At 44.5% G+C, this 15,912-nt stretch overlaps 1 protein-coding gene across 4 annotated transcripts in view; it reads left to right on the forward strand.

Annotated features, from left to right (window-relative positions):
- LCTL (lactase like) overlaps positions 1-15,912 on the forward strand; it is a 181,571-nt gene that overhangs the window by 136,072 nt on the left and 29,587 nt on the right. For all 4 annotated transcript variants that reach the window (XM_085644612.1, XM_085644614.1, XM_085644615.1 and 1 more), the window contains exons 11-13: positions 11,495-11,769; positions 13,914-14,040; positions 15,584-15,783. In XM_085644612.1, the coding sequence (XP_085500738.1) occupies positions 11,495-11,769; positions 13,914-14,040; positions 15,584-15,783 (602 nt within the window). The remainder of the gene's footprint in view (positions 1-11,494; positions 11,770-13,913; positions 14,041-15,583; positions 15,784-15,912) is intronic.

The raw sequence follows: 15,912 nt of genomic DNA on the forward strand, positions 1-15,912 counted from the left end.
TAAGATACTGTTGGCCATTTCTTTTGCACAACACACCAGCCTGAAGGATTAGCAAATTCCTTCCATGCACCAGTGTTGGTCAGTAACGGAACAATGGGACACTTTATTCTATTTGCAGGCCATTCTACTAAAACCAAAAATACTGCTCAAACTGGGGGACTGCAAACATCCTAGTGGTTAATGCCAAGCCCCACTCTCTTTGACATGAAAGCAGGTGCTATCTCGTGCAAAGTGCTATGGGACCAGAGTAAAAGTTAGAGCCTGCTGTATTATTTAGTGTTTTATTTAGGCTGTACTATTAACGTGTAATGTAAAATGTATTCTTTTTGAAAGTTAAAACTAGACTAACCAATCAAATGTATTTAACTTTTGTGATATTTGTGTTACATTGTATCTGGTCTCATACCTCACACCACTTACTCCATGTTTAACCATGAGTCCCTCATGACAAGCTACTTACCGCTGGTAACACACTTTCTAGTGAGTACTGTAAATACAGAATCCTTACCTTCAGAATATTCACAGGCGCCGTACTAGATCGAGAGATTTTCTTCTGTAATGCGCCCCATGCGTCAGTAGGTGGTGTAATACAGCTCCCAGCTCCGGAGTGACTTAATATCACCCAAGAAGTGACAGAATTGAGCTGCATATAAGTGCCACCCCTGCACACTGATGTCAGTATCTGAAGCCTTCTCCCTCGACACCCTGAAACACAGGACATTCTGAATAAATTGCAGGTTACAATGTGCCAAAATCGAACTTGGGACCTTATTATGTTCAGGAGTCCACTCCACAGAACGAGGAGGTCGGTGGGCTGTGAGGAATCTGCAGATAGAGTAATCACCAAAAAAGGGCATAGCCAAAGGCATGTAATTTGTTTGTCTGATAAGTACTTGCATATAAAGGTTTCTTACCTTTAGAATAGATACTACAGCAGTACCTCTCAAAGGTGGAGAGTCTGAGGACTGTCAAGGCCCTAGTGTTTTGTGAAAATGTTTAATGCACGTTGGAGCCTGTCACATATTCAGACCTGGCACCAAGATTGTGAATGCAGTTGTAGTGGCCCTTGTGGAATGAGCCTTCAGGCCTTCTGGGGGTTTCTTTTTAGCCAGCACGTAGCAGATATTAATGAAGAGGACTATCCAAATGGACAGAGTCCTATATTATACTGCCTGGCCTTTCTTTGTCCCAGTGACCACCACAAACAACTTATCATCTACTAGAAGATGTAGCAACTCAAAGCTCTCTTATGGTCAAACCGGTAGAGAATCTCCTCCTCTTTCAAGGGACATAGCAGAGCATAGTATGTCGGCAAGGTGATTTACTGACCCGCATGGAAGGTTGATACTACCTTTGGCAGGAATGCAACCCGAGACCGCAGCACCAATTTGTCGAGGAAGGAAGTGATGCAGTGAGATTCCATGGAGACTGCCTGTAGTCCACTCATGTGATGCTACCATTCTTGGTCCACCATTCAATACCAGCCCAGTTGATCTGATCTGGCGTTCATGGACCCTGCTAGGTGGTTGGCTACAAGAAAAACCATCTGCTGGTCTTTAAGGGCCAAAAAGACCCCCTGAGGTTCCAGGACCGGACTCTGCTGGAGACCAGAGGCCCCTGAACTCCATCTCCTTATATGATCTCCCCACCCCAGGAGCAATACATATGTCACAATCATGAAGTCTGGGTGTAGAGGGAGAGTGCCCTGCTGCAAGTCAGGTTGGCGCTTATCTGCCACAACATGAGGTCCTTGGTTGTCTCTTATGAGATCTGGACATGGTTAAAAAAACAACCCCCGCACTGGGCATTTTGAATCTTAAGTTCCATTGCAGGGATTGCATATGCCATCTTGAGTATGGAACAATTATGATGCACGAGACCAGAAGCCTAAGAACCCTCAGAACCATCCTCACAAACACCCACAACTGATCTAAAAACATTCAGGATCACAACATGAATAACCCAAACTCGGAGCAGTGGTAGAAAGGGCTTTAACGCTACTATGTCCAATATTGCCCATATGAAAGGAATTCTCTGAGTAGGGTTCTGGTGGAAATAGGACTCAAGATAGAAAACTCCAAGCAGATTACTTCCAGGCAGCAGTCTGGCACTTGGGTTGTGACTAAATGTGGAGAGCCCGCTTTGCGCATGCCGTTGTCTAGGTACAGGTGTATATTTATCCCTAACCTCCAAATGTGAGATGCAACAACCGCCATCACTTTCATGAACACCTGAGTGGCTGGTGCCAAAGTGGAGCACAGGAAATAGGGATCCGTCTCGGCCCCACCATGAACCACAGATAATGTCTGTGGGACTGCAGGATGGGTAGATGCAAATACATGTCCTGCAAGTTCATGGACAGCATCCAATCCCCAGGATGCAGAGCAAATAATATCCAAGCCAGAATAAGCATTTTGAATTTGTCCTCCAGAAGACATTGAGTGAACAGAGGTCCATCCTATTTCAGGAGAGTTAGTAGAGCAAATAGCACCCGTCGCCTAGACCAGCTCTTATGCAATGACACCTTTACATTAGAAGATTGACTTCTTGCATCAAGATAGTGACGTGATCTACTAAAAAAATCGCTCAGGTGTAGGGTTGTGGAAGAAGAGACGGGAATAGAATGAAAGGCAGAGCATAGCCCTTTGAATCAATGTGTAAGACCCATCTGTCTGTCGTGTGGATCTAAAGCTGGGGAAGAAACATTGCATCGCATCCCTTACCAACTGTCTCTGGACCTGGGAAGGTAATTCAAAGCAGCTTGGGAGCTGCTGCAATTGCATAGGAAGAGTTAGAGGACAGCTGCCCATGCTGGTGTGAATGGCATAGGCCACCACCACGCCCTCTGCCCCAAAAGGGCTACATTTCTGGCTGCATTACCTCGTCAGGCTGGTGAGCAAGGATCTGGAATGCCCTATAACTTTCTATACTGCTGGTGGAGCTGTCTGGCTGGGGACAATAACCCTAATGGACAAAGCTGTGGAAAGCCTATATTTGAATCTTTCGAGCACCGAGTCTGCATTCTCATTGGCGAGTCTAGGTCCATAGAAGGCTATGTCCATAAGAGATGCTTGGACACCCCCTGAAAATCTAGTGGATTGCATCCAGGCATATCTCCTAATCATACAACTGTTGCCAATAGCATGGCCTAGGCAGGCAGTGGGGTCCAGGCCTACAAACAAGACAGAATTTGCTGAATCCTGTCTGTTTTGCATTGTTTGGGCAAGTGAGTTCCTGTGGTCCTCCAGAATGACTGCAGGATCTCGCTGGCCATGGGTGAACCTGTACAGAAGGCATACCACTTACAACAAGTGTAAAGCCAGGCAAGCTGAGGAAAACATTTTCTTTCCAAAGGCATCAATACATTTCAACTCCTTAATGAGGGGGACGGGGAGGGAGGTATGAAGGAAAAACATTTGCACTGACTTTACTCGTGGATATTTACACCACAAGACTTCCAGGCTATGAACATCTAGTCAAAAAATCAGGGTCACCAGGGGCAGGTCTGTGCTGTGTAGCCATATGTTGGCTGACCAGAGAGGAAGAACATGGCTTAGAACAAGTAGCCTTGAGAGTGTCTGTACATGGTATAAGTAGTTCACATGTTGATTGAAGAATTTCACTCAATAAATTGGCTATGGTTTCCAGAGCAGGCAGTGGGAAGCCTAGCACTTTTGCTGCTCTACGCACTCCTACTGCAAAAGATACTTTACTCCATTTGTGGCTGGTGGCAAGTCCAGGTCTGTCTCTGGAGAGGTATTTAGCTCAGAGGCATTCTGCAAGTCTGAATACAGGCTTTCCTTTGTGGGGAGTATATTGTCTGCTTTATCACTAGCAGCATCAAGAGGGACATTGGGTGTCCGTTATGACGAATCGGATTTGAAACCAATGAGGGTCTCAACATTGACAGCACTGGCATCAAAAGGGAGGCTAGTTCTGAAGGTCTTACTTTACAACCGCTGGTTGCGCCTTAGTTGTTTCATGGAGTGACAAACGCCATGCATGGGCAGATGTCAGTTTGGGGTCATAAACCTGTGTCACGATTGGTTCCGGTGCTAGTGCCACCTGGGTCGACATCAGCATGGAGGAACTGGAGTGGAGCCTAGGGCCAGAGTTGAAGTCTAGACTGCCTTTGGCACAGCCCCAGGAACGGGTCAAAGAGGGCAGGCAGCGAAGGCTACTAGCCTGCCGGCAGAGCTCTAATTGGGTGCCTCTGCACCTCAGTGGAGCCAGAGGAAGCACTAGATAGAGCCAGTAGTGCAAGGAAAATTTCAGCATGGATGCTTGAATTCTGCTATGTGCTGCATGGGCGACAAATACATAGGGATTTCGAGATGCACTAGAACCAATGTGAGACCAGCTCGGAGAGAGAAGATGCAGCAATCTTCCTGAGGACGAGTCCGGCTTGGCTTTCTTTTGCTTAAGGGGCATTCTTGATTTTGACTTGCCAGAAGATTACGGACAGGAAGGGGAGTTTTCGAGTGGGACCCGCCTTGTGACTGTGATCAAGATTGGTCCTGCGCCTTGGAGGGGGATCCCTATTTTGAATGCAACCTCTCCTTCTGCCGATTGACATAAAGTTTTACCTCCCACTTGCCTTCCAGTGCCTGAGGCCATACTTATTACACAACTTCGAGTTGCAACTGGAGCCCGTGAATCTATTATACACACATCGTGCGGGTTCGTGACCGACATCTGTTTCCTGCAGCCACAGTACAGCTCAAATCTAGTTTTCGGGGTGATATCCCCACTGGCACACTGTCTCTGAAACAAAGCTTGGAGTCATCAGAAAAAACAACAAAGTACTGAGCGGTGGTCGGGATCCGTGTCCAGGGCACGGAAAGAAAAGAACAGATGTTAACATGCAGGGGTGGAGCTAATATGGCTCTTCTACATCACCTCCGCTGCGGCATGAAGTCACCGCAGAGCTATATTGCACCAACTAACCGCAACACGAGGAGCACAGCATAAAAAAACATTCAGGATCCAGCCTGGCCCATGGGAATATTCTAAAGGTGAAGAATCTGTAGTTAAAAATATTCATCAGAAACCACAACGCATGGAAAGTGACAAACCCTGAAGGCAAGGGCTGTATCTCTTTTGAAACTGCTAGGGGTCTCTACAATCAAAAGAACCTGGAGACAAAGTCTGACAGCAATTGAATGAGTAACCTCATACCGGTCCAGAATAAGAAATGCAGGTACATTTGCCTAACAGCATTACTCTGTTGACTAAGACATCTACAGGTAAGATGTAGTCATAGCACAAAGGAAGCACCTGAAATGGAGGATGTTGAAAGGCTTATACAATATGCCACATTTCAAATAAGAATAGGGTTTTGTATGGCACCCACTGGACACAATTACGCACCTGAAGGTCGTAGCATGGTACACTGTGGGTCCAAGCTGCAGCTGGTCGTAGCTTTCTTTTGCATGCATCTACCGCTTGTTTTCTATATAATATTATCTGCCTTATCTTAACACGTGAATGCTGCAATGTCTCCGACATTAGACTTGTTTGTGCAGTAATTTTCCTCTTGTGCCTTTCCCTATTTCTCGTGAATTTCTTCCTTTTGTCTTCACTTCCTTTGTTGAAAGTAAACTGATTATGCATTTACAGCACATTCTCTGAAGAAACCTGTTTTTCTAATTCTACATGGTATGCACCTTCTTCCTCTCTCCTTCTGTAAGTTGTCTTATTTACCTACAGCTTCCCTGCAATCACTTATGACCACCATGAAGGAGAAATGACCCTATGACCCAATGCTTGATTTGTAAAAGAATCGGTGCCTAAAGCTCTGCCCTGGTGGTGCTATTAAAAAACAAGCACTTGCAATGCACTAGGTCTTTCATTAGCGAGAGTTTAAGCTATTGGCATCGTCAATGAGAATGCCTTTTATTTATGTGTTTTGAAAACCAACACATAAATAAAAGGCATTGTCATTTACAATAGCAATAGCTCAAACTCTTGGAAATGCGAGACCTCACACAAATCACATTGAAAGGGAGGGGGAGGGAACTGCTGCATTTGGGGATGCCCGTGTGTTAAAAGGCGATGCTCAGCTATGGAAGCGGCGCCAACAAAGTGAATCCACCAAGCCGCATTTAAAGAAAGGGGCGCCGTTATCATTAAAGTGAATGCGGGGCATGGGGAGCTTTCACAAAAAACCCTTGTTTGTGAACTTTACAAACAAATATTTCTTTTTGTAAAAAAGCGCCCCATGCCGTGCTGTCACTTTAATGGCGGCAACGCCCCTTCCTTTAGGCGCCGCTCACTGTAAGCTGAATACGGCAAGCAGCGTCTAAAGAAAGGCACAAGGCCACCATTAAATTGAAAGCACAGCATGGGGTGCTTTCACAAAAAAAAAAACATAGCTAATTTAAATGAATGCTTCCAGAGCACGGCCGCTATAGTTAACAAGCATTGAAAATGCAATAGGTCTCGCCTTTGATTAAGTTAAAGCCATTTGCTTTGCTAATGGTATTGTATAGCAAAGCAAATGGTTTTAACTTAATAAAAGGCGGGACCTATTGCATTTTCAATGCTTGTTCCCCTTTGTTGCATGTGCATTTAAGAGTGAGGTTCCAGGTGGCGTCCAGTCAGGATACTGCTCAAACGGAGGCCTGATGACTCCTTAACTTTGGCCTTTAACTTTGGCCCAGAAAAAAGAAAAAAAAGCCCCCCCCCCCACCCCTCACTGCCTGCATGTTGCTACTGGGAATGGAAAGCAGACAACATGCAGGTGCTGCTGAACGTGCCACAGTGTCTGAAAATTACATTATATCGGGACAAGTTCAACATATTTCTGTGGGGCTCACCTGCTTGGCAGGGTGGACGGCGTAAAATAGTTGTCAGACGCGGTGTACCTACGTGTACCCCCGACTTGTGCCCTGGATGATAGATCTCACACAGGTGAAACCTATTGGCTTTGCCAATGCTTTTTGATAACAGCCAGGAATAAGTCCTCCCTAATCTTACAAATGCAGCACAATGATACCGCAACTTCACTCACAAGCGCACAGCGTTCTTCCCAAATCACACAAAGCAGCCTCAACCAAATCTCATCTTATTTTGTTTCTATGATATCGTCATTCGCATTAATACATTACTAAATAGAATACTGTTGCTATCCTCGCAGACATTTCCCAGCCACCTAGAGTCTCTCACAGCTACCCTAGTCATTTCCCGGCACCGCCCCCTTTTACAAAGACACGTACACACACAGGCACGCGCATGCACAGATTAGCACTCAGCCATACCATTCAAACGTGACCTATTCCCTCTCTCTCACACACACACACAGACACAATTGCGGCTCTCAAAGCAAAGCACACACTGCACACTCACAACAACCAGCCACAAACCCTCTCTCCACATCCTGAAAACTGCAGCACGCGCGCATCCACACTCAAGTGCCCGGGACACCTCCACAACAGGAGTAGCCGTGCCAACGCGTGCTCGGCACACACTCGCAGCACTCAGGCAGCAGGCCACCGCCTCTCACCCGACTAGAGCTGTCGACTTTGGAGCTGAGGAATCAGGTTCGAGCCTCGGCTCAACATCCCGTGATTCGGGGCAAATCACTCAATCCCCCCGTGCCTACCAAAAATGAATGTGTCCTTGTGTAACGTAACTTGGGCTCGTGTAAAGCGCCCTGATACCTTCAGGTCGAGTTCGCGCTATATAAATCAAAACACAAAAAAAGTTGGGAGCCCCCCATTTACGCCTCTAGCAGCCTGCGTGCGCCCAGGCCTCCGCCACACTCCTCCCGCGCGTGTGAACAAGGGTCTGTGTCCTTGGCACTAGTGCGCCTCCAACGCCATAAGAGTGTCGCAGGAGCGGTGCTGGCCCAGGACAGGCTCCATTGACCGTCATGCATGAAGGCAAGCGCGTGTGCACTCCCACCAAGTGCTTTACCGCTCCTTGGTATGATCGTGCTATGCGCGAGGGTCCGGCCTAGCACGCAACAGCTGAAACCCCAAGTATGCTTCTAAATCAGCCAAACGGCAGTGTTTGTGAAGCCCAAGAGCAGCTTAGCGTGGACGAGCTGCACAAAATCACATTTCGACTATTGAGTCAGAGCATAGCATCTGCAATTGAGGGTACATACACATTTCTAAGGCAGTTGAAGTGCACATTTCATCAAATATTTGATGCGGGCTATTGTTCGCACGGTACATCGCTGTCTTCAAAGGGAGCCCTTGGCCTTGCATCTCACAAGCACCATACACGCACCCCATTCCATTATTTAATTAATTAGCGCCCTGCACGCACTTCTCAAGACGCTGACCTTATCAAATAGTGCTATATTAGCGCCTGGAACTGTTTTGCGTTATACTCATTTTGTTTTCTTCGAAAGATGAAAGGCGGAGTCTGTCTGCACCTTGTACGCGGCGTTCTGCAGCAGGCACGGGAATTCTGTAAATGGTGAGTAAATATACAAAGCTGTGTGAAAGTGCATGCATACTTTGTAACTATGCACTATATTTTCCATTCGCCAACACTATCTTCATAACAGATAAAAGGGAGAGCCGAAGCACTTCGCACACAGATTTCTGATCCGGGCCCAGGAACCTGCCTAGTTATTCTGTCAACTTTCTAAAATATATATTTTAAACCGGAGATATACTAGGACACAACACAGCGACTGCCCAAAATGCACAACATGCCAGACTGGGTGTTAAGTGCAGGTACAATTTAACACCTATACTGCAGTTTCTTTTTGAGGATCTGGGTAAGAATGGGTTTTAAAACCTGGGGTGAGGATGTGGTCTCGCGGCTAGACTGACGACCTTGGTTGGAGCTGGGAAACCAAGGTTTGAGCCTCCGCGTCGACTCCACATCCTGTGAGTCTGGACAAATCACTTAACCTCCCCGCGCCTACCAAAACAAGCATTGAACTCTTGTCTTAATGGGGCCATGTGTTTGGCCCCATAAAGACAAGAAAGTGCTTAGAGCCGACTGGTGCATGCTCCAAGCGTGAAGGCAGCGTGGTTGCAGGAAGCCTGGAGCACTGGCTCGAGTGCTTCACAGCTGTCATAAAGACTTTTCTTATCTGCTTGTTAAATAAACAAGCAGATAAGAAAAGTCTTCACGACAGCCGTGAAGCAGGAGACCCAGTCCGGATGGGCCGTCCCAAAAGGACAAAGGGCGGTAACACAGAAGCCTCATTTTCAATGGGAAGCCACCGTTTACCATAAACGGTGATGCTACCCAATGAAAATGAGGGGCGGGGCTTCAAGCCCCCTTCTGAAATATACTCACCCACTATATGTCTCACTGATACGAGCAGAGCATGCGCGCTGCAACGCAAGTCTGAGAGACCTAAAAAGGACTGCCTGGCAAAGAAAATAAAGAAAGGAGAGCGGCCGCTATAGTTAAAGCAGACCAGACTGGCAAAGACAAAGAAAGGAGCGTGGCCGCTATAGTTAAAGCGGACGGTGCTGGCAAAGAAAAAACAAATAATGCAGATGAAAAGGTGTAAGTTGGGTGAGCCGCGCATTTTGTAAATATGACGCGGCCGCCATTACTAATAAAAATATAAAAGTGGGTGGGTGCTGCATTGTAGGAAAGCATATCACGGGTGGAATAGGAGAAATCATTCAAGGAAATAGTGCTCACAGACTAAATAAAATATACAGAGTAACAACACAAGTAAGAGGCGACAGTCCTCATGGGAGAGTACTAATGTAGACAAGGCGGTACTAAGGAGGGACTACTAAGCCTATTCATGAATCAAAAGCAACCATTTAGAAAGGACAGTAACAGGAGCCAATTGAAAAGGTGGGCGGAAAACGGGCTGAGCTTCAAGTCCATACCTGAATACGGCCTGCCTCGCAGAGCAGCGCATGCACTGCCCATGCTCTACCTAACAACGTGCTGAATACCAAAGCTGCATAGTCTTGAATTCACCTCAGGCTTCTTCCATCCACTGATGCCTCTATATCTCACTCTTGCTGATCCTTGCTTTCTCCCTTTGTATATATTTTTCTGTTTTTCCAAATCCAATTATCATGAGCAGATCGAGCTGTGATGATACCATGAAGTTAAGATGGCCGATTATCTGTTTACCCGCATACAACTGATTCAAAACTCAGTGACACGATTGATTTGCAATCTTCCTATTAGGCGCTCAGTATGGGCTTGTTTAAAGTCTCTTCCTTGACTACCAGTCCGTAAGAGAGCCGTGTTTAAGTATTCTGTCATGTGCACCGAGTGGTTTATGGTAATGGACCAGCGGCCCTAAATAGTACAGTTGTTTTTCACTAGCCAGTGCAAACTTTTCGCCCTGCTAGGCAGGCTTTGATTCGCTGTAGGCAAGTTAAGAAATTTCAAATGGGGGGCTGCTTTTTACTTATTTGGCGGCTTTCCATTGGAATCTTCTTCCTCTTTATTTATGCTTGACTTCTAATCTTCTGACTTTTTGTAGATTGCTGCAGTCTTGGCTATTCCCTCATTGATTTTCTATTTAGGGTATAAGGAGTCAGGCTGGATGGCTGTTCCGGCACTGGGATATCCCTTTGAGGATGATTGTGCGCTCTATAAATAGTATAAAATTAAATAAATACATTTGTCAGATATCTTTTCTGTCCATTACTCTCAGTCCCTACACAGATCTACCACCCTTTTTTTACAGGTCTTCAGGGTAGAATATATTTTAAAGTTTTACTGAATTGTAAGTATATCAGTAATCACTCTCGCATTTCATCAAAGGACGTTGTGTAAAATCCCAATACAGAGTGGGCTTTGGGTTAGCCCACTGCTCATCAGTGGTTGGCTTTCTTGTCAGTATCATTTGCTTGTTTCTTACTGTCCCTACCCTGGTTTACAGCTGTTTTACAGTGTTTCAGCTGGGGCGAGTTACATCATTCTACTGTGTTGTTATAATCAGGGAAGTACTTTTTTCTTTCAGCACTCTCTCCCTTGTCTGCTTGCCATGCTTTCTATTTTGCCCCCCCCCCCCCTCCTCTTCTGGTGTGTATGTTGCTTTCTTCTCCTGCTTCCTCCATTGATCTCCCACCTGCAACTGTGCCACTCACTTCTTTTAAGTTTGCACTCCTGCAACGTTTATTTGCTATTAACTGGTCAAAAATGGTTGTCACCAACCTTTGAAATGCAAAATAAACTTAAAAATATAAAGCCAAAATGGACCATTCTTTTTATGAAAACCCATTTCAAAATGGACACCCATATGCGTGCAGCCTTTGATAGCCATCTTAAAGCAGGTTTCATCAAACAAAAGGCATTCATAGATGGCTTCCGATGTATGCATATGCATCACCATCCATCAGCAGACATTTTTAACACACAATGTTTCACAAACAAGCAATGGCATAGCCAATAACTTGGTGCTCTCATTTGAGGCGCTAGACCTCTTGGCTTTGCCAATGATTACATTCTATTGCCACTTAATTACATTTGTTTGACATGGTCTTTACGGTGAATTGATCAGTGGAATGAAAAGAGTGGTCACAAATTTCCTTTGTTTGCTTAGGGCGGAAGAGTGCGCAGCAGGGTCTGGCAGTCTCGAGGCTCCCAACCTTCTCGTCACAGGAGAAGAGCTACATCAAAGGCACAAGTGACTTCCTGGGTTTAGGACACTTCACAACACGCTACATCACGCAGAGGAACTACCCAGCTCTCCAGGGACCGAGCTACTTCACCGATCGGGACCTGCTTGAGCTCGTGGATCCCAGGTGGCCTGATCCTGAATCCAAGTGGTTGTATTCTGTGCCCTGGGGCTTCCGTCGCTTGCTCAACTTTGTGAAGGTACATGTCTTCCTTCAAGGAGGAAGCGGAATATTCCCAAGTACTCTGTGTCTTAGGTGCAGGGGCAGACTGGAAGTGGTCGTGACTCTAGTGGAGATTGTGTGGAAAAAGAGGGGTATGAGAAGGGATAGACTAGGAGTTAATCGCAGATGTGTCACAAAATTTCAATCAAGCCACCCACCTTTCCTTTTACTTATTTGGCGGCTTTTCACTGGAATGTTCTTCCTCTTTATTTATGCTCGATTTCTAATCTTCTGACTTTTTGTAGGTTGCTGAAATCGTGGTTATTCCCTCATTGATTTTGTATTTAGGGTATACGGAGTCAGGCTGGATGGCTGTTACGGCACTGGGATATCCCTTTGCTCCATCCATCTTCTGCCTCCTTCTCTCCTCTCTTATCGCAGCTTGTACCATTCTCTCCTTACCTGGATTTGATTTACTTTAAGAGTTATTTGCTGGATAGCAATACGTGATTGATATTAAGGTGTTCTAATCAAGCCATCTTTTCCCCATCAAAAATACAGCCGGAGTACGAAATGTGAAACTTTGACATTAGATGCAAAGATCAGAAATACAGCAAGCCTCATGAATTTAGGTTCCCACCTCCATTTTATTCTCGAGCCCCCTTTACTTAACTTCCCTGGTCGCTTCATGTGTTACTGAAACCTACTTTTTTCAGCAGTGACCCCATGCCGCCTGAAAGACAATCACACACCTCAGACACAAGTAATGCCCGACCGTCCTTTCCAGGGCCACATGCCAGGGCTACAGGAAAGCCAAGATGGGCTTGGTAACACAGTTGTTTCCACACAAGGTATTCTGTACAGGCCTGTATGCTGAACAGTAGCTTACTAAGTAGCCTAACTTACTGCGGAAGATCATTGGTTTCCAGTATTATCTTTTTTTGAAATTTTGAACAACTGTGTCCGAGTGATCATAACCAACCTTCCCCAGTCTCAAGTGGTTCCACATATGTTCTAAGTAAATCAAGTCTTGATTTTCATTGTACCCCATACTTTAATTAAAAAAGTAAAAGTAAAACAATTGTTAAAATGTTAAATAAAGGACTCACAACAAACATAAGCCCAACTAGACGTATTTGGTAAGAGTGCTCAGCAATGTAAGTAAGTTTCCATGCTTTTTTGCCATCCAGTGCATACAGCTCAGAACGACAGCCAGCGCTACATTCAGAAATCAACATGCTCTGGTTGCGTGAGTTTACTAAAACAATGTCCAATATCTCTATATTGTAATCAGGAAAGAATGCACATGAAGAAAAAAAAACAGCAATACAGGTAGCTACAGAAGTCCGAATTACACTTTAATGATGACTACAGTCGCCAAACTTTATAAACATGAACTCAAAGTTAGGGCAAATCCTGACTCTTCATCCATCCTAATAAACAGGAATATAGTACATAATAAGCAGGACTTTGCTGAGAGGTGGACACCATCTATTGTACGGCTGGGTGCACACAGTGGATTATGGATACAGGTCAAAGATTCTAGGATGCTTGTCTTTGTACATAGCATTGAAGGAAAGCTACATAAAAGGTCAAATGTATGTAATGGGACACTATCTTTGGGGTGGTAAAAATGTCTTAACCGCAGTGCTAAAGGATCAGTATTGGATGTGTTAAAGGTTGTGATGCCACATCTGTGAGTGATCACTTTTGGGTTATTTGTTATGGATTGCTTATGGTACCTCAAAGGTCACAAAAACAAAATATGTTTGAAATGTGGCACCATACCTATAATTCAGGTCTGGCATGTCCATCCTAGAACGAAAGAGCAGCCATGGAACAGCTTGTTAATTTGTGCAGCTGCATATCATAGAATGCCCAACTATTTGATCTAAAGTGTGTTCCAAATCGGTTCATAATGACTCCAATACATTCACTGATATTTATCCATCACAAATAATAGAAAACGATCAAATACTCATGTGAAAAAAAAGTTTTCTCACTATTGAGTCCTTTGTAGCTTACCCCCTTGCTAATACTCAAGAATATACAAAAAAAGCTGTGCGGATGTCAATAGTATTATATGTGGAGCAACATTTTCTATTGTAATGATATTGAATCATCCGAATTTCCTTTTGAGTGAGGTTATTTCACCCCATCTGGGCTTTCCTTTATTCCTAGACCCAGTACGGCAACCCCACCGTGTATGTGACAGAGAATGGCGTGTCCGAAAAGATGCAGTGTGCTCAGCTGTGCGACGAATGGAGAATCAAATACTTGAAAGGCTACACCAATGAGATGCTGAAAGGTATACCGCGATACTACACGGGCAGAGATTGGAGTCCGGCTAATAACTGCTCCCAACCCATGTCTGCTTGTAGAGCTAGTTATTGTGTAGTCAAGATCAAACACAATGCCTGCTGCGGTACAGAAATCCTACAGAGAGAGAGAAGGGAAATAGCCTCTTCTCCTGCCCAAATTTTGGTCACACATCAGAATTTAGCAGAGGAGCCAAAGATTTAAGTGGGTCTTGAACATGTTCTATCATGTGGCACACAGGGTTTCAGCCTATTCTAAAACTAAGAACATAATATAATTACTGATTATTCAATGGTGGGACTGCCAGTGATTGGGTCAATGCATTTTAGTTATTTGAGACTAGTACATATTGGTCTTCAGAGACACTGCAGGTCACAGACACCAATATTATCGGACCACAGAATATTATCTCATTGGGCCAGGTGGCTACTAATCACTGACCATGTATTTATTGATCAATATGCAAAGAAACAGCCACATATTTTGCCACAGAAAATGGTAACTAATTTAGTATAAGTAGATATTGATTACCAATTATATTGGAAATTAGAATACTGTATTAAATAATGTGCAAAGTGTAACTATTGGCTGTAAAATCCTCTAACGTTTGTATTTGTACACTGAGCTTATTTGTCATAGGCAAGCCTCCTTTCTCCAGACAGCCTCTACAGTTTAATGTGCAAGGGTCCTATGTAATCTGCACTCAATTGTCTTCAGTCACAGCTATCATGGAAAGGACATGGCAACTACCACTCTATTAACAGAAGTCAAACTGGGCTATTATTGAATGGATTTAGAGACGGCTATTTGAAGGGTAGAAAGACTTGTCCATGTGTCAAATTTGTTGACATTGGATTCTGTTTCGATATTTTTCAGACACTCATCAGGACCTTTCTTTCAACAATGTGTTCTTTTGATCTTTTCGGCTAAGGGGCAGATTTCTCCATTTTGTCCAAGAGTGTGTCAACATATTGTGTTGTGATGTCTTGATCTAACAAGACTTTTTGTAGCTGCTACAAATTTCCAAGTTACACAGTTTAAAAAATGTGGACAACTCGTACGTTGTAGTGTTGAGCTCGAATTAAATATTTATTGTGCTGACAGAATTTGTAACTCCACCCATCAATCAACCAGAACTCTTCCCCACTTTAAACCATTCAAGAGGTAACTCAGACGCTTACTGTTGCATCGATTCTCTCTCCTAGAATAGGTCTTCTCTACTGAACCCTCCAGTCATATACCTATAATATACTGTTCGCTTTAATTTTATTTATTCTGTTATCATTGTGCAACTTGTTCTTCCTCTTTTTATACAGCACTCCGATATCTTGTAGCTCTGGCTCGCACGTAGTAAAAAAAATATATATATAAACATTCAAGTTGATTGGTATTCTGCCAGGGTAACTAGGTAATAATGAAAGTGGGGGGTGGGGGTAGTAGGGAGAATAGTTTGCAGATCTGGGAGTACTTTCAAAGGTCACTCACCTGGCCATTCGGTAATTGACACTAAACTACCTTCTTTTGACGTCTAGCCATCAAGGACGGGGTGAAAGTGAAGGCTTACACAGCATGGTCTCTGATGGACAAATTTGAGTGGGATGAAGGTTACTCTGAAAGATTTGGCTTGTACTACGTCGAGTTTAAGAACAAGAACAAACCACGATACCCCAAGGCCTCCGTTCAGTTCTACAAAAAAATCATCGCCGTCAACGGTTTTCCCAACGTCCGAGAGGTCAGTACCACTGGAAGCATTTCTTCAAGATGCTGTACTTCTAATGGGATTCCTGGGCCTACTCCTAGTAATGTTTTTTGGGTGTAATTAAGAGTGAGAAGAGGATTTAAGGGTGTATTGTGGATATTG

The sequence above is a fragment of the Triturus cristatus genome, chromosome 3_1 (genome assembly GCF_964204655.1).
Source record: "Triturus cristatus chromosome 3_1, aTriCri1.1, whole genome shotgun sequence".
Taxonomy (NCBI): domain Eukaryota; kingdom Metazoa; phylum Chordata; class Amphibia; order Caudata; family Salamandridae; genus Triturus; species Triturus cristatus.